Source organism: Mobula birostris, chromosome 8 (assembly GCF_030028105.1).
Source record: "Mobula birostris isolate sMobBir1 chromosome 8, sMobBir1.hap1, whole genome shotgun sequence".
Lineage (NCBI taxonomy): Eukaryota > Metazoa > Chordata > Chondrichthyes > Myliobatiformes > Myliobatidae > Mobula > Mobula birostris.
The window spans coordinates 56,428,461-56,452,238 of NC_092377.1; the positions used below are offsets into that span (position 1 = coordinate 56,428,461).

General features: G+C 43.7%; 2 protein-coding genes across 5 annotated transcripts in view; one reads left to right on the forward strand and one right to left on the reverse strand.

The window, feature by feature from the left end:
- Positions 1-1,533, reverse strand: part of LOC140201320 (proteasome activator complex subunit 4-like) — a 140,901-nt gene extending 139,368 nt beyond the window's left edge. Inside the window, exon 1 of one of the 2 annotated variants that reach the window (XM_072265203.1) lies at positions 1,159-1,533. In XM_072265203.1, coding sequence (XP_072121304.1) covers positions 1,159-1,421 — 263 coding nt within the window. In that variant the 5' untranslated portion in view covers positions 1,422-1,533. The remainder of the gene's footprint in view (positions 1-1,158) is intronic. The other variant, XM_072265204.1, reaches the window with a different exon arrangement.
- A 13,011-nt stretch (positions 1,534-14,544) lies between these two features.
- The window catches only part of LOC140202201 (acylphosphatase-2-like), a 123,532-nt gene continuing 114,298 nt past the window's right edge, over positions 14,545-23,778 (forward strand). Inside the window, exon 1 of one of the 3 annotated variants that reach the window (XM_072267064.1) lies at positions 14,545-14,884. In XM_072267064.1, the coding sequence (XP_072123165.1) occupies positions 14,767-14,884 (118 nt within the window). In that variant the 5' untranslated portion in view covers positions 14,545-14,766. Of the gene's footprint in view, positions 14,885-19,155; positions 19,228-23,778 lie in introns of those variants that run through there. The other 2 variants (XM_072267063.1, XM_072267065.1) reach the window with 2 other exon arrangements.

Sequence of the window (23,778 nt, forward strand, 5' to 3'; positions counted from 1 at the left end):
TTTGTTTAAAAGCTTAGTGCTGGAGTCATACAGTAAAGAAACAGGCCTCTCATTCCATCATGCCCATGTCATCCATTGCAATTACCTATACTAATCCAATATATCCACATGCACAGTAAATGAGTTGTATTGCAGAGAAGGAACAAAATATTTTGCCAATGTTGTAAATTATTTCCTTAATATAATTTGGACCATGTTTTGCATGCACCAAACCAAAAACATTATAATCAGTCATTAGTTCCTGCTGTGGAACGGATTCCTTTCGTGCCTACATGAATGAAATAAAACATGTAGGCACAAAAAGTTCCCCAGCATTTGTGTCTCCGACTGAGTATCTGGCAGACACAGATCAAACTTTCTCTACACCAAGTATTTTAGCCTAACATCTTCAAAGGGCGCCTTATTTCTTGAATATTCTTTCTTTTTCTGAAAAAAAACACAAAATTCGAACCTCTGGCGAGCAAAAGGGCAGATTGCTCATACAATTTATTTCCATAATAATTTTTTCAAACTGTCTTGAGAATAAGAAAATTCACACAAGTAATATTTTCACCTACGCATCACACAGCCAATGAATCCGATCACTTGTTTTATTTCACAGTAGCTCTAATCATGACTAAGCACAGGACTGAAACTTCCGATTTTGGTGGCCACAAAATTTACTTCAACAGCTGGGACAAATAAAGAGAAATAAACCAAATTATGGATTTACTTTGAAGTTCAGGTGCGGAACCGCTCTGAACTTCGCTCCAAATATCTGTTTGGCCTGAGCACTTCCTTCAGTACACCTTCTGTCAACCGGCAGTGTGACTTGTCATACATAGTCAGAGCAGCTTAACGGTTTAATCAGAGAAAAGGTCAGCCAAACTAACTTATCACAATTTTTTTTTATATATATCATCCCGAAGCCACTGTTACTGATCTTCATAGCAACAGTGAGCCACGTTGGCTTCCCGTGGATTCTATTTTAATGTTTTTCACTAACAATTGGTTTGTCCTTTTGCGGGCCGGAGAGGGGCCCGTCAAGGCCTAAAGCTTTCCTGACACTCGACGCCGCAAAAATGCGTTGTGTTAAAAAGATATTACGGCTGGATCTCACTAACATCGACACAATTACACAGTGAAGCCCAGCAGCGAGCTACTTCCACGCACACTCACGTTGAAAGTTTTCTGGTCCAGAATAAAACCCCGGGCCACAGCTCCCGGAGCTGCACGGCCCGACTCAGGTTGGCCTTGATCCGTCCCAAGATAAACGCCGATTCGCGGTCCAAGTGCTGCGAGTAGGGCAGCAGCTGGTTGTAGAGGATCTCCTTCTGCGGCCTGAAGCCCAGCGCTTCCTCCCTCCGCCGCCGCCATTCGCTCTCCTCTTTCTCGCCGGGCATACCGAGCTCTCGGACTCCCGAATTACAACTTAAACGCATCTGACTGGCGGCTCACTCCACACTCATCGGAGAGGCCGAGACAGGCAACTGTGAAATTACAGTGCGAGCGACAGCTCACGGCTACCGCTCTCCCTCTGACTCACTTCCTGTCTCTGATCCACTAACGGGGCGAGGAGGAGGAGGAGACGGCAGGCGGGGCGAGCCGAGCCGGGTCGGCAGAGGAGACAGCGGGTTGTGCCGGGCCAGCGGATTAGAGACGACAGGTTTCGGACAAGTGAAAGACAACGGGGGCGGGGGGAATCAGACGTAGGAAGTAAATAAGAGAAAGGTGCAGAGGTAAAGGGAGGTGGGGATATGGATGGGGTAGAGGAGGGCGGGGAAAAGGATTGTGACCCTTGTGGTGGTGGGGGTATTGATGTTAGTATTATGGGGGGGGTGAGTTGAGATTTGGACAGTGGGGGAGGCTGACTGGCAAGGGCTGTGATTTCGGGGTTAGATGAGAGTGGGAGAAAGATTGAGAGTTGGAAAGTGCATGATGAGAGGAAAGGTTGGGAATTGGGGTGGAGAGGGCGGCGTACGAGAATTCAGAGGAGGAGAATCTGGGAAACATACTTGGAGGAATGAGAGGAGAAGATAATTGAGATATAATTAAAGGGTGTGACAGAGGTGTTAATTGCAAATACGGGGATTCAGGGGAAGGTAGTGTGGGGAGGGAAAATTCTCAAAAGGGGGAGGAAGTTTCAGGATTTTCAGCAGAGAGCTGTATGAGGAAGGAGGAAGATGGTTTTAGACAGGAGAGAAAGGGTGAGAGGTTTCAGATAGGATGGAAAGTGGCTACCAATGGAGGGAGAGAAATACTGTAATTCAGGAGGAGGAAGAAGGAGGAATTTGAGGGTGAAGGAGGAAAGGCTCAGGGGAAGACAAAGGAGGAGTGTTTCAACAAAAAGGAGACTGAAGGGGATTCAGAGTGAGTTGGGATTCGTCCAATCAGGGGAAGAAGGAGGGTAATCTTAAGACCATAACACATAGCAAAATTAGGCCATTCCATCCTGGCTGATTTATTATCCCTCTCCACCCCATTCCCCTGCCTTCTCCTCATCACATTTGACACTCTGACTAATAAAGAACCTTATCAACCTCTGCTTTAAATAGACCCAATGACTTGCCCTTCACAGCCATCTGTTGCAATGAGTTCCACAGATTCATCAATTTCTTACTAAAGAAATTCCTCCTTTTCTCTTTTTTTAAAGCGATGTTCTTGTATTCTGAGGCTATGCCCTCTTCTTCTCGACTCCCCCACTTTAGGAAACATCCTCTTGACGTCCACTCTATCCATGCCTTTCAATATTCAATAGTTTTCCATGAGATTCCCCACTCCATCTAAACTCCTGTGATTACAGACAGAACAGCCAAATGCTCCTCATATGTTGATCCTTTCATTCCCTGAATCATTCTCATGAACCTCCTCAGGAACCTTTCCAATGCCAGCACATCCTTTCTTAGATAATGAGTGCAAAACTGCCCAATACTCAAAGTGCAGTGTGACCGATGCCTTACATCAGCATTACATCCTTGCTTTCATATTATAGTTCTCTTGAAATGAATGCTGTCAAGAGGGAAGGAGAAAGAATAATTCAGGGATTGGGGAAAGAGAGAGATGCAGTGTGGCTAAACACAGTTCCTATGCCGTTGTCAAATTCACAGCTTTAACTAATGTTTGTGGACAAATCACAGGTGGCAATGAACCAACTTACCTGACCAAAATAGGACAACAATAACCTCTCGTTCAATGTGAGCAAAACTAAAGAGCTAATTGCTGATTTCAGGAAGGGAAGGCAAAGATACGCCAGACTACATTTGGGGATCAGCAATTGAGAGAGACACCAGGTTTAATTTCCAAGATGATAATATATTGGATGATGTGCCCTGAGTCCAGCACATAGATGCAATCATAAGGAAAGCACACCAGTGTCTTTCCTTTCTTAGGAGGTTCGACTTGTCACCAAACACTAACAAACTTCTACAGATGTACTATTGAAAGTATCATGACTGGTTGTGTCGTGATCTGGAACATCAATTTATATGCACAGGAAATGTGAGAAGCTACAGAGTGCAGCGGACTCTACCGAATACATCATGGGCTTATCCCTCCCTCCATTGGTGGTATCTACAGGAGAAACTGCCCCAAGAAGGCAACAAGCATCATCAAAGATCGCCACCATCTGAGCCAAGCTGTCTTCTTGCAGCCACCCTCAGGCAGGAGGTACAGACACTTGAAGTCCCACAACCAGCAGCTTCAAGAACTTTCGTTTAAATATTCAGTTGTTCAACCAACAGGCAAAACCCTAATCAGTATCACTTAGTAGCACCATGACTACTTTGCAATGCAATGGAGATTTTTGATCTAATGATGTTCTTTCTTGTAAAACGTGTATAATTTATGTTTAATTTATGCTTTTTTGCGAATGCTGCTTCTGTGATGCTATATACCCGTGATGCTGCTGTAAGTAAGTTTTCCATTGCACCTGTGCATACATGTACTTGTGCATATGATAGTTAAATCAACTTTAAATTTTATACCCAATAACGTATTCACAATATGTACAGGGCAATACCCATGAGTAAGTTCAGATTTTAGGAGGTTGACCTCACTCCTATAATTCCAAGTAGTTGCATGTACATGGTGAGAAACATGGTTTGCAGAATAAATAAATGAAGGTGGCTGGCAAGTCTGTATCTTCTGTGTGAAACAGACAAGAACTTCTCTGCTTCATGCATAAAAAATGCAACTGCTGTCACTGATAAGATGTATGCAAAATTTCTTTGATATATTCATTGAGAACAAAAACAACTTGAATCCCACAAATTTTTCCATGATTTAGTGAAGTTGCCTGTGAAAATGATGCAACAGGTGTAATATACTAGTTGACTTTTATATTGAAGATGTGACGAGAATACACATAGATTAAGATGTTAGCTGGCCTGTGCTGGCACCAGTGGGATCAGCAGTTGGTCTGCCACCTGTCTACAGGAGAAAGAGAGAGAAGGAAAACAATGGAGCAGCATTTGGAGATGTTAATGAAGGGATGGGAGAGTTTAACGGAAGGAGAGCTGTCAGGATCGGCTCCCCCTTTGAACCCTGAACTGTTTGAAGTGATGGACAGGCGATACCCCAGCAGGGGGATAAAAAGGGACAGGTTCGCTAAGGCAAGACACACACGACACCCTGAGGTAACGAGACCCTGGAAGCGGTGCGTCTCCCACAAGTCGGTGGGAAGTCTTGGAAGGCTGGTTGCGGGACCAAGCCATGGACGCACAGGGTGGAAAGGCACGATCAGCGGGAACCTGGTGTGTGTCCGCCCTTGCCTGGGTGCCAGGTTCACCGCAGAGAAACGATCGTATCTGGAAACGGAGGGGTCACAGTCGGTGACCTCAGAAGACATCACAAAGGGCTTGCCCGAAAGCTGACTGCGAAGAATATCGAAGGTCTGTGTGGAAGCCGTTTGAATATTCATTCGTTTTGCTCTCTCTCTCCTTCCCCCCACTGTCCATCTCTCACGGCAGTGATTACTGCGAACTGAACAAACTGAACTGAATTCAATTGAACTGAACTTTGCGTCACTTTGAAACTGGTCATTTACCCCTAGATGACGATAGAGCTTGATTGATCCTGTTATCCTAATTCTGTGTACATGTGTGTTTATCATTGCTGAACTGTTGCACGTATTATCCATTTGATTAGAGTACTGTGTTGCTTGTTTCTTTAATAAAACTTTCTTAGTTCTAGTAATCCAGACTCCAACTGAGTGATCCATTTCTGCTGGTTTGGCAACCCAGTTACGGGGTACGTAACAAAGAGTAAACAATGTATATGCAACAGTTGACAACATTTGTTCTGATTATAATCTTTACTTTCCACTTCAATCAACTAGAGTTCAAAGTGGACCCATCCTCAAACCACGGTCCCTTTTTGGCAACATAAGATGATAATTTTATTTGTGTGTGTTTTATTTCTGCCTCATTTTACAATAATGATTCAACCATTGTTATTTATACTCATTCCATGGAGGGCTCCACCATCGTTAGAAAGTGAGAGGATGAGTCTGGTTCCTCAGCATTTGTGGAAGTATCTGCCATATCGGCACAAGAACAGTGCGGCCTGGGCATGTGGACACATATGGCCCACCCACTAATGCTGGTTGAGTTTGATAAGAGCCTGGATGCTTAGGATGTTGTTCTGTGAAGCTTGTTTTGTTTAATAGACCACATACCCTCTGGACAATGTTCCCTCCAACTTGTAATGGCTAATGTGCGCAAAAGTCTTGTGCTGTGCAATGTTTTACCCTGTGCACCCTGAATTTTTAAGTGGAAGTAAACCTGAAGTATTCTAAGGATAATAAACTACCAAGTCCAGTTTGTTGTTCTTTGTTTAAAATAAATAAAGTAACTATCAATAAGAATTCCTCTGGGTTTGATCATTTTCGCTTGTGACCATCTGTACTCTCACAAAACATATGTAGCAGGCCTGTAGCAGGTAATAAAGGATCTTCTCACCGGAGCTTTTGCACACTGTCCACATGTGATTTGCTTGCTTTTAAAAAGTCAAGTTTCCAAATATCAGCCCACTTCTTCCCACTTACAGTTCTCCAGCAATTTTTGCATTGTAACAATACATGGAGGTAACACCAGTTTCTGTATTGTACAAAAATATTTCTCGTAGCTGCATGTTCCTGACCTCAGGAGCTTTTGGTGTAGCAGTTTCTGCTGTTTTATTAAGCCACTCGACTTTAAATGAACTAGCAGTTCTTCTGCACTTCATGCCTTTTGCTTCTTTGGAATTTGACATAGTGAATCAATAATTTCTTCAATAAAAATAATATAAATAAGCTAGTTCTAAAATCTGCAGACAAATCTTCATAAACTCCATGTTGTCAACACCGCATCAGAAACTAGAAAAGGAAACGTGATTGTGTACAACCATGAAATATATTTCACGTGCCAACAAGGTAGAGGATGACAACCTCTGTGCGCAGTTTAAGTTTCTTTGAATGCTTGTAGAAAAAGTAGTGTATTCGTGCACACATGCACACCTTAGAGGGAACATTGATATTGCTCAGCAGGTCCAGCAGCATTTATAGACAGGGAAACTCCATCCTCCGCATTCAAAGTTACAAGCTCTAATTTTCAACAACTTCAACAGGGTGTCCACCAGATACATCTTCCCTGCATCTCCCCTCTGAGATTCTAAAGGGACTGAACCTTCCAGGTTCATTCTTCTGTCTCAAACAACGCCAACTCCTTTACTCATGTCATTACATATATAACCATAGGAGATGCAACACTTGCCCTATTACATCTTCCCTACTCACTATCTTAAGGATCCAAACCCTCTTTCCAAGAAAATACAATGATTAAATTATTCTGTAATTTGCAATTTTGTGAACTACGTTCAGTGCTCATGATCATCTCCAATGTTAAAGAAACCAAACCCAGATTAGATTTCAGCTTTGCAGAACACCATGGTTCACTCCTTAAGGAACACCCTGAAGTGGCTGCCACTTTAATTCTCTACTTCTCTCCCATTCTGACTTCTGTTTTTGGCCTCTTAATGCAAGTGTAAGTATAGTACATCATCTTCTAACTAGGCAAGTTAGAGCCCTCAGGACTGAAGATCCAATTCAACAATTGCAGACAACCAGTCTTTCAGTATGTATCAAAACTAAGTTTTTCCAGTATTCTCCTTTATTTCAGATTCCCATTAAAAACAAAATGTTTCCTTCCTCACTATTCCAGCATTGCTTCTCTCTCCTTTCCTCATTCACCTTCAAGTTACATTGCCTCCATATGATCATAAGTGACTAAGATGCCCTCTCAGCTGGTACCTCCACTGTCTGTTTTGTTTAGTCTCTCTTAATTTCCATCCACTGCAGACTCAGGTTGTGAGTGCAGCTCCCCTTTAAGAAAAAGGAAGAGAGGAAATTTGGTTGGGTTGCAAGTAAAATTGAAATACAGAGACTTTAAACCCCCATGCTTCTGGCAAATGTACAGTCTCTGGAAAATAAAACTGAAGACCTCAAAGCAAGAATGCTTTACTACAGGAATATCAAGGACTGCTATGTACTTTGCTTCACAGAAACATGGCTATTCACCACTTTTTTGGACACAACACTGCAGCTCAATGACTTAACCATTCACCATAAAGACAGGAAGCTCAGTCTTTTAAAGGTAGAGGAGTTAGATAATGCTTTGTAATTAACTTATCATGGTGCACAGACACGGCAGTCTTTCTCAGTCTTACTTGACCTGGAACATCTAGTGGTCGAATGTCTTTTTATCTGCTAAGAGAGCTTTGTGCCATCATCCTGGTAGCAGTGTACATTCCACCTCAGGCCAACGTCAGGCAGGCACTGGAGCAGCTAAGCTCCATCATCATCAAGAACGAAACAGCGCATCCTGATGCCTTCCATTGGGAAAGATATCAACCACGCCAGCTTGGAGAAGTTTCTTAACAACTAGCTCCAAACTATCACTTGTAGATCCAGAGCAGCCAACACAATTGATCACTGTCATACAACCACCAAGAATACTTACCATGTCATCCCACACTCACACTTTGGAAAGTTCAATCACCTGGCTGTACTGCTCACCTGGCAGAGACTAAAGACCCCAGTACCCCAGTACAGGACAAAGACAGTATGGTCACATAAGTGGAAGAAGCACTTACAGGGCTGTTTTGAATCAGTGGACTGGACAACATTCAGTGATCCCCCTTCAAGCCTGAATGAATACACCACAGATGTCAGGGTTTGTCACCAACTTCATTAAAACCTGTGTGGACAAGCATGTGCCTTTGAGAACATATCGGACATACCCAAATCAAAAGCCGTGGATGAACCAGGAATTCATCGTTTGCTCAGGGTTAGATCTGTGGCATTGAAGACTGGTGATCCAGAACTGTACAAGAAGTCCAAGTACAACCCACGAAAGGCTATCAGCAAAAAAAAAAAAAAAATTCCAGTTGAGGTTACAGACAGAATCAGATGCATGTCAGCTTTGGCAGGGTTTATAGACCATTAATTCCTACAAACTGAAACCTAATATCATGAATGAATGGTGCTGATGCTTCACTCACCTATGAGATCAATGCCTTTTATGCAGACTTTGAAAGGGAGAATAAAATTACACTTGTGTAAATCCCTGCAGTATCCGATGGCCCTTGGATCTCTGTCTTGGAGGCCGATGCCAGAACATCTTTCAGGATGGTGAACCCTCACAAGGCATCATGCCCTAATGGTGTACCTGGTAGGGCTCTGAAAACTGTGCCAACCAACTGGCTGGAGTGTTCAAGGACACCCTCAATCTCTCACTGCTGCAGTCAGAGGTTCTCACCTGCTTCAAAAGGTTGACAATCATACCAGTGCCCAAGAAGAGCAGAGTGAGCTGCCTCCATGTAGCACTCACATCTACCGTGATGAAGTGCTTTGAGAGATTGGTCATGGCTAGAGGAAACCCAGGCTAAGCAAGGACCTGGATCTGCTGTAATTTGGCTATTGCCATAAAAGGTCTACAGCGGATGCAATCTCACTGGCTCTCCACTTGGCCTTGGATCATCTGGACAATAGTAATACCTACATCAGGCAGCTGTTTATTTACTGCAGATCAGTGTTCAACACCATCATACCCTCAGTTCTGATCAAAAAGCTCCAAACCCTGGGCCTCTGTACCTCCCTCTGCAACTGGATCCTTGACTTCCCCAACGGGAGACCACTGTCTGTGCAGATTGGAAATAACATCTCCTCTTCACTGACAATCAACACTGGTACACCTCGAAGTTGCATGCTTAGTCCACTGCTCCACTCTCTCTATACCCACAATTGTGTGACTAGGCACAACACAAACACCATCTATAAACTTGCCAATGATACGACTATTGTTGGTAGAATTTCAGATAGTGATGGAGGGAGGTACAGGAGCAAAATAGAAACATAGAAACATAGAAAATAGGTGCAGGAGTAGGCCATTTGGCCCTTCGAGCCTGCACCGCCATTTATTATGGTCATGGCTGATCATCCAACTCAGAACCCTGCCCCAGCCTTCCCTCCATACCCCCGATCCCCGTAGCCACAAGGGCCATATCTAACTCCCTCTTAAATACAGCCAATGAACTGGCCTCAACTGTTTCCTGTGGCAGAGAATTCCACAGATTCACCATTCTCTGTGTGAAGAAGTTTTTCCTAATCTCGGTCCTTAAAGGCTTCCCCTTTATCCTCAAACTGTGACCCCTCGTTCTGGACTTCCCCAACATCGGGAACAATCTTCCTGCATCTAGCCTGTCCAATCCCTTTAGGATTTTATACGTTTCAATCAGATCCCCCCTCAATCTTCTAAATTCCAACGAGTACAAGCCCAGTTCATCCAGTCTTTCTTCATATGAAAGTCCTGCCATCCCAGGAATCAATCTGGTGAACCTTCTTTGTACTCCCTCTATGGCATGGATGTCTTTCCTCAGATTAGGGGACCAAAACTGCACACAATACTCCAGGTGTGGTCTCACCAAGGCCTTGTACAACTGCAGTAGTACCTCCCTGCTCCTGTACTCGAATCCTCTCGCTATAAATGCCAGCATACCATTGGCCTTTTTCACCGCCTGCTGTACCTGCATGCCCACTTTCAATGACTGGTGTATAAAGACACCCAGGTCTCGTTGCACCTCCCCTTTTCCTAATCTGCCACCATTCAGATAATAATCTGTTTTCCTATTTTTGCCACCAAAGTGGATAACTTCACACTTATCCACATTAAATTGCATCTGCTGTAAATTTGCCCACTCACCCAACCTATCCAAGTCACTCTGCATCCTCTTAGCATCCTTCTCACAGATAACACTGCCACCCAGCTTCGCGTCATCCGCAAACTTGGAGATGCTGCATTTAATTCCCTCATCCAAGTCATTAATATATATTGTAAACAACTGGGGTCCCAGCACTGAGCCTTGCGGTACCCCACTAGTCACCACCTGCCATTCTGAAAAGGTCCCGTTTATTCCCACTCTTTGCTTCCTGTCTGCTAACCAATTCTCTATCCACATCAATACCTTACCCCCAATACCATGTGCTTTAAGTTTGCACACTAATCTCCTGTGTGGGACCTTGTCAAAAGCCTTTTGAAAATCCAAATATTCCACATCCACTGGTTCTCCCCTATCCACTCTACTAGTTACATCCTCAAAAAATTCTATGAGATTCGTCAGACATGATTTTCCTTTCACAAATCCATGCTGACTTTGTCCGATGATTTCACCGCTTTCCAAATGTGCTGTTATCACATCTTTGATAACTGACTCCAGCAGTTTCCCCACCACCAACGTTAGGCTAACCGGTCTATAATTCCCCAGTTTCACTCTCCCTCCTTTTTTAAAAAGTGAGGTTACATTAGCCACCCTCCAATCCTCAGGAACTAGTCCAGAATCTAACGAGTTTTGAAAAATTATCACTAATGCGTCCACTATTTCTTGGGCTACTTCCTTAAGCACTCTGGGATGCAGACCATCTGGCCCTGGGGATTTATCTGCCTTCAATCCCTTCAATTTACCTAACAGCACTTCCCTACTAACATGTATTTCGCTCAGTTCCTCCATCTCACTGGACCCTCTGTCCCCTACTATTTCTGGAAGATTATTTATGTCCTCCTTAGTGAAGACAGAACCAAAGTAATTATTCAATTGGTCTGCCATGTCCTTGCTCCCCATAATCAATTCACCTGTTTCTGTCTGTAGGGGACCTACATTTGTCTTTACCAGTCTTTTCCTTTTTACATATCTATAAAAGCTTTTACAGTCAGTTTTTATGTTCCCTGCCAGTTTTCTCTCATAATCTTTTTTCCCCTTCCTAATTAAGCCCTTTGACCTCCTCTGCTGAACTCTGAATTTCTCTCAGTCCTCAGGTGAGCCACCTTTTCTGGCTAATTTGTATGCTTCTTCTTTGGAATTGATACTATCCCTAATTTCCCTTGTCAGCCATGGGTGCACTACCTTCCCTGATTTATTCTTTTGCCAAACTGGGATGAACAATTGTTGTAGTTCATCCATGCGATCTTTAAATGCTTGCCATTGCATATCCACCGTCAATCCTTTAAGTGTCATTTGCCAGTCTATCTTAGCTAATTCACGTCTCATACCTTCAAAGTTACCCCTCTTTAAGTTCAGAACCTTTGTTTCTGAATTAACTATGTCACTCTCCATCTTAATGAAGAATTCCACCATATTATGGTCACTCTTATCCAAGGGGCCTCTCACGACAAGATTGCTAATTAACCCTTCCTCATTGCTCAAAACCCAGTCCAGAATAGCCTGCTCTCTAGTTGGTTCCTCAACATGTTGGTTCAAAAAACCATCCCGCATACATTCCAAGAAATCCTCTTCGTCAGCACCTTTACCAATTTGGTTCACCCAATCTACATGTAGATTGAAGTCACCCATTATAACTGCTGTTCCTTTATTGCACACATTTCTAATTTCCTGTTTAATACCATCTCCGACCTCACTACTACTGTTAGGTGGCCTGTACACAACTCCCACCAGCGTTTTCTGCCCCTTAGTGTTACGCAGCTCTACCCATATCGATTCCACATCTTCCTGGCCTATGTCCTTCCTTTCTATTGCGTTAATCTCCTCTTTAACCAGCAACGCCACCCCACCTCCTTTTCTTTCATGTCTATCCCTCCTGAAAATTGAATATCCCTGAACGTTGAGCTCCCATCCTTGGTCACCCTGGAGCCATGTCTCTGTGATCCCAACTATATCATAAGATAGATCAGTTGGTTGAATGCTGTCACAACAACAATCTTACATTCAACGTCAATAAGACCAAGGAATTGCTTGTGGACTTCAGGAAGGTTAAGTTAAGGGAACACAGACCAGTCCTGGTTCAATATCCTGGGTATTGACATCTCTGAGGACCTAAACTGGGCCCAGCATATTGATGCAATTACAAAGGTGGCACCACAGTGGCTATAGGAGTTTGAGAAGAAGTATGTCACCAAAGGCACTTGCAAATTTCTACAGATGCTCCGTGGGATCGGAAAAAGCTGCAGAAAGTTGTAAATTTAAGCCTGATTTATGCTTCTGCATCAAACGTACGCCGTAGGTACCGTGTACCCTATGCCGTAGGGTGACGTGCACCTCCCCAAAAAAGTAACTCACGTGTCGTGGCGACACAGACCGCAACAACTGTGATTGGTCCGCTTGGTAGCATCACGTTTCCTCATACGCATTTCCGGTTGCTTTTCTCCGCCATGTCTGTACACTGATGCAAAATAAATGGTTGGAGACGATGAACCAAATTGTCAAATCTACCTGCCGACATCCGAAAATGTTTGAAATGCATTTCCTTGTCCATGTCTCTCACGAAGAAACTCAACACAGTAGCATAGAAACCCCGCCGCCAGCTAGCGTTTTGGCAGTGAATTGCAGAGCAACGCAAACACAACGCATGCTCGCTACAGCGTAGAGCTACGCAGAAGTATAAATCAGGCCTACGGCATAGTCTTAACGCTCAAGTATAAATCAGGCTTTAGCCAGCTCCTTCATGGGCACTAGTATCCCCAGCATCCAATGGTGATGCCTCAAAAAGGGGGCATTATTATTAAGGACCCCCATCATCCAGGACATGCCCTCTTCTCGCTTTACCTTCAACCAGGAAGTACAAGAGCCTGAAACACAGACTTAACGTTTCAGGAATGGCTTCTTCCCCTCCGCCATCAGATTTCTGAATGGACGATGAATCGTCCATTTCCTCGCTTCCTCAGTATTTTGCTTCGTCCCGTTTTGCACTAATTATTTAATTTATTTCTATATATACTTGTTATTGTATTTCATAGTTTCTGTTACTATGTATTGCAACATGCTTCTGCTGCGAAACAACCACTTTCATGACATGTTATATTAAACTTGATTCTGATTCCGATTCCCAAAACAGTCCACACACACAAAAAATGCTGGTGAACATAGCAGGCCAGGCAGCATCTATAGGAAGAAGTACAGTCCACGTTTCGGGCCAAGACCCTTCGTCAGACCTCTTCCTATAGATGCTGCCTTGCCTGCTGCGTTCACCAGCATTTTTTGTGTGTGTTGCTTGAATTTCCAGCATCTGAAGGTGTCCTCGTGTCACACATCAAAGTTGCTGGTGAACGTAGCAGGCCAGGCAGCATCTCTAGGAAGAGGTACAGTCGACGTTTCAGGCCGAGACCCTTCGTCAGGACTAACTGAAGGAAGAGCTAGTAAGAGATTTGAAAGTGGGAGGGGGAGGAGGAGATCCAAAATGATAGGAGAAGACAGGAGGGGGAGGGATGGAGCCAAGAGCTGGACAGGTGATTGGCACAAGGGATGAGAGAGGATCATGGGATAGGAGGTCCGGGAAGAAAGACAAGGGGGGGGGACCCAGAGGATGGGCAAGGGGTATATTCAGAGGGACAGAGGGAGAAAAAGGAGAGAGAGAAAAAGAATGTGTGTATAAAAATAAGTAACGGATGGGGTACGAGGGGGAGGTGGGGCGTTAGCGGAAGTTAGAGAAGTCGATGTTCATGCCATCAGGGTGGAGGCTACCCAGACGGAATATAAGGTGTTGTTCCTCCAACCTGAGTGTGGCTTCATCTTTACAGTAGAGGAGGCCATGGATAGACATATCAGAATGGGAATGGGATGTGGAATTAAAATGTGTGGCCACTGGGAGATCCTACTTTCTCTGGTGGACAGAGCGTAGGTGTTCAGCAAAGCGGTCTCCCAATCTGCGTCGGGTCTTGCCAATATATAGAAGGCCACATCGGGAGCACAGGACGCAGTATATCACCCCAGCCAACTCACAGGTGAAGTGTCTCCTCACCTGGAAGGACTGTTTGGGGCCCTGAATGGTGGTAAGTGAGGAAGTGTAAGGGCGTGTGTAGCACTTGTTCCGCTTACAAGGATAAGTGCCAGGAGGGAGATCAGTGGGGAGGGATGGGGGGGGGAACGAATGGACAAGGGAGTCGCGTAGGGAGCGATCCCTGCGGAAAGCAGAGCGGGGGGGGGGAGGGAAAGATGTGCTTCGTGGTGGGATCCCGTTGGAGGTGGCGGAAGTTACGGAGAATAATATGTTGGACCCGGAGGCTGGTGGGGTGGTAGGTGAGGACCAGGGGAACCCTATTCCTAGTGGGGTGGCGGGAGGATGGAGTGAGAGCAGATGTGCGTGTCAGCGTCTTTACTTTTTCGCGTTTTGGTACGACCTGGAGTGGATTATCAAAGACGGGAACGGAGTGATTGCGTCTGGAATTGACTGGAATAGAGTGACCAAGACTGGATCAGTGTGCCTTCAGAAGGGAGCCGATGTGTTAGAGCTACACCAAGTGCCTCATGAACAGTGCTGTTAAAGCAGCTCTTTGCTTTAGTTTTTTGGTAATAATGTCAAACGTGGAGACGACTGCAGCACGATTCAAATCGATAGATTATGAGATAAGTGGCCGAGTGCAGGGTACGTAGAATATTCGAGATAAAAATAGACTGCGCCATGTCATTCGAGTAAAACAGTCGTGAATTCAACTGCAACTTGACTTCTGAAATGCGGCATGTGTGGTTCTATGAAAATGTTGTTAGATATGCCTGAGGCTGAATTTCATAAACTCGGAGTTTTGTTTTAATTTCGCAACTAAAATAGAAAGGGGTTATTTCAAGGCGCCTCAGCTCCTTCTGAGAAAGGGCAGTGAAGGGACGCGCTGGTTAAAACAGAAATGTGTTTTTGCTCAGGGACGAATATGAAGTTAATTAGGAAAGTATAACATTTGACCTTTTAAAGGGCACAGCGTCATAGACAGGTGCTCTTTTACAGTCTGGTGAGAAATAATCGTCGGGAAGCCAAATGTTTGAGAATAACTCGTGCGATTTACATTGCTCAAGGGCCGCAAATAAATACACCAGTAACTCGCGTTCTCGTGTATTAAAAGATATTTACCATCTGGGCAACGAATCGGCATGTTTAACTACGTAAATACATGGTCACCTGATACATTATTGAAATTCTCACACGTTATATTATTTCGTGGAACGTAACTTGCTTTGGCTCAAAGTCAAAATGCAACAAGTTTAACCAGGGCCAGAAAGAAATCGTTAAGTAGCTTCAAAAAGCCTGCATATGAAACTATATAAAAGGTTTCAGAGAACAGGCGATCTTCAGTGACCTGCCAGAAACATTACCCAGATAGAACATCGACTTTTTTATTTAAAAAAAACGTCGCGCTTTCATACACGAAATTCCTTTTTGCTGCTTCATCGGAGAATCAAGATCTAGGGGACATACAGTAGGTTTAAGGTGAAAGCGGAGAGATGTAATAGAACCAGAGGGTCAGCATATGGAATGAGCTACCAGAGGTAACAATTGAGGCAGGTACATTGACAATATTTAAAAGGATCTTGGATAGGTACATGGATTGGAAAGTTTAGACTGGGATATGGACCAAACATGGGCAAATGGCTTTAGGTCAGATGTGAATCTTGGTCAGCATGGACCAGTTAGGCTGACGGTCTGTTTCCCAGCTGTATAACTCTTAATTCACCACCCCCTACTTATTAACTCCTGCTCTACCCATACCTCAATTTATGCAAGCCAACAACCAACAACCTCCTCTGTGATAAGGTAATCAACTACCTCATCTAATAAATATCATCAGGCCTGTCTTATCCATTTGCATAACTAAACTTCCCCAACCCTAACAATATCCTGTAAATTGTCTCTTTACCACCCTTAGTACTCAAAGTTCAAACTAAACATTATCAATGTGGATATATGTCACCATATACAACCCTGGGATGAATTTTCTTGTGGACATACTCAATGAACTTCTCTTCAGTATTCACCAATGAGAGGGAACTTGATGATGGTGAGGACAATATGAGTGAGGTTGATGTTCTGGAGCATGTTGATATTAAGGGAGAGGAGGTGTTGGAGTTGTTAAAATACATTAGGACAGGTAAGTCCCTGGGGCCTGACAGAATATTCCCCAGGCTGCTCCACGAGGCGAGGGAAGAAATTGCTGAGCCTCTGGCTAGGATCTTTATGTCCTCGTTGTCCACAGGAATGGTACCGGAGGATTGGAGGGAGGCGAATGTTGTCCCCTTGTTCAAAAAAGGTAGTAAGGATAGTCCAGGTAATGACAGACCAGTGAGCCTTATGTCTGTGGTGGGAAAGCTGTTGGAAAAGATTCTTAGAGATAGGATCTTTGGGCATTTAGAGAATTATGGTATGATCAGGGACAGTCAGCATGGCTTTGTGAAGGGCAGATCGTGTCTAACAAGCCTGATAGAGTTCTTAGAGGAGGTGACCAGGCATATAGATGAGGGTAGTGCAGTGAATGTGATCCATATGGATTTTAGTAAGGCATTTGACAAGGTTCCACATGGTAGGCTTATTCAGAAAGTCAGAAGGCATGGGATCCAGGGAAGTTTAGCCAGGTGGATTCAGAATTGGATTGCCTGCAGAAGGCAGAGGGTGGTGGTGGAGGGAGTACATTCAGATTGGAGGATTGTGACTAGTGGTGTCCCACAAAGATCTGTTCTGGGACCTCTACTTTTCGTGATTTTTATTAACAACCTGGATGTGGGGGTAGAAGGGTGGGTTGGCAAGTTTGCAGACAACACAAGGGTTGGTGGTGTTGTAGATAGTGTAGGGGATTGTTGAAGATTGCAGAGAGACATTGATAGGATGCAGAAGTGGGCTGAGAAGTGGCAGATGGAGTTCAACCTGGAGAAATGTGAGGTGGTACACTTTGGAAGGACAAACTCCAAGATAAAGTACAAAGTAAATGGCAGGATACTTGGTAGTGTGGAGGAGCAGAGGGATCTGGGGGTACATGTCCACAGATCCCTGAAAGTTGCCTCACAGGTGGATAGGGTAGTTAAGAAAGCTTATTAGGTGTTAGCTTTCATAAATCGAGGGACAGAGTTTAAGAGTCGTGATGTAATGATGCAGCTCTATAAAACTCTGGTTAGGCCACACTTGGAGTACTGTGTCCAGTTCTGGTCGTCTCACTATAGGAAGGATGTGGAAGCGTTGGAAAGGGTACAGAGGAGATTTACCAGGATGCTGCCTGGTTTAGAGCGTATGGATTATGATCAGAGATTAAGGGAGCTAGGGCTTTACTCTTTGGAGAGAAGGAGGATGAGAGGAGACATGATAGATGTGTACAAGATAATAAGAGGAATAGATAGAGTGGATAGCCAGGGCCTCTTCCCCAGGGCACCACTGCTCAATACAAGAGGACATGGCTTTAAGGTAAGGGGTGGGAAGTTCAAGGGGGATATTAGAGGAAGGTTTTTTACTCAGAGAGTGGTTGGTGCGTGGAATGCACTGCCTGAGTCAGTGGTGGAGGCAGATACACTAGTGAAGTTTAAGAGACTACTGGACAGGTATATGGAGGAATTTAAGGTGGGGGGTTATATAGGAGGCAGGGTTTGAGGGTTGGCACAACATTGTGGGCCGAAGGGCCTGTAATATGCTGTACTATTGAAAAAAATAGAATAATAACCATAATAGAACCAATGAAAAACAACACCAACTTGGGCGTTCAATCAGTATACAAAAGACGATAAGTTGTGCAAATACAAAAAGAAAGAAATAATAATAATAAATATCGAAAAAATGAGATAAAGAGTCCTTGAAAGCAAGTCTATAGGTTGTGGGAACATTTCATTGATAGGGCAATTGAAGTTTGGTTCAAGAGCCTGATGGTTGAGGGGTAATAACTGTTCCTGAACTTGTTGGTGTGAGCCCCAAGACTCCTGTACCATCTTTCTGATGGCAGCAGTGAAAAGAGAACATGTCCTGGGTGGTGGGAACCCCGAATCATGGGTATTGTTTTCTTGCGACAATGCTTCATGTAAGTGTGCTCAATGGTGGGGAGGGTTTTACCTGTGATGGTCTGGGCCATATCCACTACGTTTTGTAGGATTTTGCATTCAAAAAAATTGGTTTTCCATACCAGGCTGTGATGCAGCCAGTCAATATACTCTCCAATACACATCTATAGAAATTTGTCAAAGATTTAGATGACGTGCCAAATCTTTACAAACGCCTAAGGAAGTAGAGGTGCTGCTGTGCTTTCTTCGTAAATGCACTTTTGTGCTGGTCCCAGGACAGGTTCTCTGAAATGATAACGCTGAGGAATTTACAGTTGCTGACCCTCTCCACCTCTAACCTTCCAATGAGGACTGGTTCATGGACCTCTGGTTTCCTCCCCCTGAAGTCAATAATCAGCTCCTTGATCTAGCTGACGTTGAGTTAGAGGGTGTTGTTTATGGGACAATTGGGCTAGATTTTCAATCTCCCCCCCCCACCCCCATATACTGATTCAAAACCACCTTTGATTCAGCCTATGTTAGTGGTGTTGTCAGCAAACTTAAATATCGCTTTCGAGCTGTGCTTAGCCATACAGGTCACCACATTACTGGAAGGACGTGTTGCTCCACAGTGAACATGATCTCTCTGCTCTATACCTTAGCAAATCAAATGAAGTACTCTGTGCTGTGTATTTAATATTTCAGTAATATTTGAGTAATATTGTAAATATATTGTTTGATTAAGCATTCTTTGTTTAAATGATTAATTATGAGTCATATGTAGTAGAATGTGAATAGCATATGTGAATCACACTGCCACGTCATGTATGTGCACTGTGCGTAATGTAAAAATGAAGTTAGGCAAGATTACCTGACTCCCTTGTTTTCCTTTCAATTAGTTTAATGATTTGAAGTCACAAAAACATAACAGTGGTGATAAGGAAGTTTTCAAGATGACTACCTACCTACCTACCTACCTGAAGCACAGTGAGATGTTCAAGTTTTTAAAAAGCATGGCGAGAAATAGTCATTTGAATAAAGCACAGCGTGCTTTCTTTGCAAAAGGCGGAAAACGGAGAAATTCATGGGTTCATAAACAATGCCAGGTGATAATAATAACTAAAAAAAAGAGTAAAACCGGCTGGCTACATCGGAAGGATAGACACATTCAATTGTGCAAGGAATAACTGGATATTGTATACGGAGTGAATTGAGCAGTATTTTGAAGCAAACGGAATAGCTGTGAGAAATGAGTACCAGTTTTGCTGAGTGTTGTAGGTGGAAAAGCATACAATTTGCTTTGAAGTTTGACTGTTCCAACCAAACCAGCCAAAATGAGCTTTGCTGATATGGCAGGGATATTTAGAACCAAAACCATTGTTGATTGGAGAATGCATTAGGTTTCATAAGTGGAATCAAAAGGGAGGGGGAGTCCATTTCAGCGTATATGGCTGAATTGAAGAGATTGGCTGAGCATTGTCAGTTCAGTGATGGGTTCAATGATGCACTGAGAGATTGTTGAATCTTGCAATAAAGCGTTCAAAAATGGCTCCTAAATGAAGCACAACTTGCATTAAAAGAGAAGTTTAAACTGCTGTATCAACTGAAACAGCAGACAGAGACACAATCCAGTTGCAGTCAGGAATGAAAGTGAGCATGAACAAAATTGCAATGTTTAAACAGAAACTGGCCTGGCTGAACAAATTGTATTACCATTGTGGTAGAAGCTCACATACACCGGATCAATGCAGATTTAAAGGCAAAACTTGCAGAAAATACCACGAAGTAGGACATATACAAACAGCATGTCGAGCAGTCAAAAATAAATGGTCTGCACAGGTTAGAGAGAAAAGAAAGTCAAGTTATAGTTTCAGTAAGAGCACTAATCTGCATGCTGTTGATGGAAAAAATGACAGCATGCAGATTTTAATTGGATAGCCTTGAGATTTACCATGTGAAAACTAAAAGGCACAAGGAATATGGCTTACACCAGAAGTGAATGGCAAATTAATTAAAATGAAATTGGACACTGGCTTGGCTGTTTCAAGTCATTCCACAGAATGAATTTGAATGGAATTCAAAGATACTGAATAGAAGAGTACATATATCCAACTAAGAAATTATACTGGAGAAAAGATAACTCCTGTGGGAAGGACATTCGTAACAGTGAAATACAACAATCAACAAACCACATTGGACTTGATTGTGATAAAAACAGATGGACCAGCATTGTGGGGCAGTGATTTGCTGAGACAACTACAACTTGATTGGAGATCCATCCACCATTTGCATGCCACATCCTGTGCAAATGTGCCAACTGAAAGTGAAGTAAGGAAGGTACTGGATGATGCTACAGCAGTGTTCAAGGCTGGCATTGGAAAACCCAAACATATCAAGGGTAAAATAGTGTTAAATGAAAATGACACATCAAGTTTTACAAGACTTGTCCAGTTCCTTATACCATCCATGATTTCGTAGCTAATGAACTAGATTGCATACAGGTTGATGGAATTCTTTCCAAGGTTGTGTGGAGTTTATGGGCAATGCCAGTGGTCCCAGTAGACAAGAAGAATGGGTCTGTCAGGATCTGTCGTGATTTTAAGGTCACCATCAACCCAGAATGAAAGTAGATAAATACCCTCTGCCTAGGATAGAGGATGTTTTTGCAAACCTTTCTGGAGGGAAACTGTCAGGCAAAGTAGTCCTACTACAGGTGGAGGTGGAAGAAGAGTCCAAGGTATTTCTCAGTATAAACACTCAGAAAGTGCCTTATCACTATAATAGGTTTATTTGTAGAGTAGCATCTGCACCTGTACTCTGGCAGAAAACTATGGACTAGGTGCTGCAAAGCTGCCCAGGCATTAAGTGTTACCTGGATAACATCATTTTTACCGGTAAAGATTACAAAGGACATCTCCAAAATCTCAAGACATTATTAAAAAGATTTGAAGATTGTGGGCTCAGAGCACAATGCAACAAGTGTGAATTTTTAAACCAAGCATCACTTATTTTGGTCACACCATTGACACAGAAGAATTACAGAAGTGTGCTGAGGTGGATGTCCGAAGGCCAAAGGACATGTCACAGTAGTCTTTTTCAGAATTTGTCAATTACTATAACAGCTTACTGCCCAACCTGGCTACAGTTCTCGATCCCTTGAAGTCATTACTACAGATGAGGAAGAAGTGGCAGTAGACAAAGCAGTGTGAGGTAGACTTCAAGAGTGTAAAGGAGATGATGACATCAGAATCTGTTCATTATCCAGTGAAGCATGCCTGTGACGCCTCGCCTTATGGTATAGGTCCATCACGTGATATGAGTGATGGAAGTAAACGCCCTATAGCCCTTGCATTAAGTTCCCATACCACTGCAGAGAAAAAATATGCACAGATTGACAGAATGGCTTTGAGTCTGGTTTGGGGTGTAAAATGTCTCAACCAGTACTTGTATGGGAGAGAGTTGACCCTGGTTACTGATTGTCAACCACTGGTGTCCATTTTCTATCTACAGAAGGGTGTTCCGCTAAGAGCAGCAGTACAAATGCAGAGGTGGGCTCTGTTTCTTGGAGGACACCATTACAAGATTGGATTCAACAAGAGGATAACTAATCAAGGAAATGCTGATGGATTGTCCTGTTTACACTTGGAAAAGGAAATACCGGAAACATTTACAAAAGAGGACACTCCTCTTGATCTATTCTTCTGAATGCAAATTGAAAGTCTCCTTTCAAAGATGATCAAAAGTGAAAACAGAAAAGACCCCACACTGTCTCAGGTCTATATGGAAGCCCAAAATGCCTCGAATGTGCAGCAGAGTATCCATATCTCCCATTTTTGCCAGTGCTGGAATGAACTTGCCGTTCACAGGGGTTGACTTATGTGGGGATTGAGAGTTGTTGTATCATCCAAGCTGAGAGCTAATGTGTTGGAAGAGCTACATACTAGACATATAAGCATGGTCAAATGGAAGCATTGGCTTGGTTTTGTCTGCTGGCCTGGGATAGATCAACAGATCGAGCTGCTTGCCATGCACTGTTCAGGATGTCAACATGACCAGAAGATGCCAAGAGTGGTGCCTCTCCATCTCTGGAAATACCTGCATTGCCCTGTCAGAGGATTCATGTGGATTTTGCCAGACACAAGTTTCTTGGTAGTAGTGGATGCAACTGCAAAGTGGCCAGAAGTGTTCCCAATAGTCTCTGCTACAGCCTGACACACTGTCGATATGTTGAGAAGCCTCTTCTCAATGACTGGTGTTCCAGATACTTAGTCAGTGATAATGGACCACTGCTTGTTGTGGAACAGTTTCTGTCATTCCTGAAAATGAATGGAATAAGACATAGTACATCTGTACTGTACCATTCACCTACAAGTGGCTTGGTGGAAGGGTTTGTCCAGAGTCTAAATGCACTGCGAGCAATGGCAGCAGAACACACTACACTGACGCTGAATCAGAAGCTCACCAGTTCCCTCCTTGCATATCACAGTGCAGCACACTCCACAACTGACAACTCACCAGCTATGCTGCTCCTGAGTCATTCCTTGTGCTCACAATTGGATCTACTCAAACCCAATCTCAGAAGGAGTATGCAGGACAAACAGCTGAACAAATTGAAGGCTCCTCAAACGAAAAGATTAATGTTTCACACCTGGACAAGCAGTTCTGACAAGGAACTACAGAGGTGATCAAATGTGAGAACTCAGGAAGTTTAAGGACAGAACTGAACCACTCGTACACAGTGGAGATTGCTTTTGATATCATCTGTAGACAACATATCAATCAGTTTCGGAGAGCTGAGTCAAAAATTGTTAGAGAAGAGAGGTGGCCAGATCCACTTCCTGCAGTCGCAGAGTCAACTCCTGCAACCTCCACAGAGGAGGGTCCAGAACCTGATATTGTTTCACAGCCAAGCAAAGTGACCCCCCTTGTCAGGAAAGACACTATCCCACAAAAGTAAGAAATCCTCCACGGTGATTAAATCTTTAGGCCTGAATGGGACAATTTAAAACTTACTATGCTGTGGATGTCCAGCACCTGGCCACGTGATGTGCCGACACCAACCTGGCCCTTAACACCCAGAAGACCAAGGAGATGATTGTGGACTTCAGGCATGCTAGGAGCCACACTCGGGTCCCTATCTACATCAACGGAGCTGTAGTGGAGTGTGTATGAAGCTTAAAATTCTTTGGTGTCCACATTTCCGAGTATCTCACCTGGTTCCTGAATTCTTCCATCCTGATCAAAAAGGCACAACAGCACCTTTATTTCCTGCGGAGCATCAAGAAAGCTCTCCTCTGTCCCAGGATACTGACGGACTTTTACCACTGTACCATTGAGAGCATACTCACCAACTGCATCTCAGTGTGGTATGGCAATTGTCCCGTATTGGACCGCAAAGCACTCCAGCGTGTGGTGAAAACTGCCCAGAGGATTATCGGCACCCAATTGCCCACCATTGAGAACATCTACCATAAACGCTGCCTGGGCAGGGAGGAAAGCATAATCAAGGATGCATCTCACCCTAACCATGGACTTTTT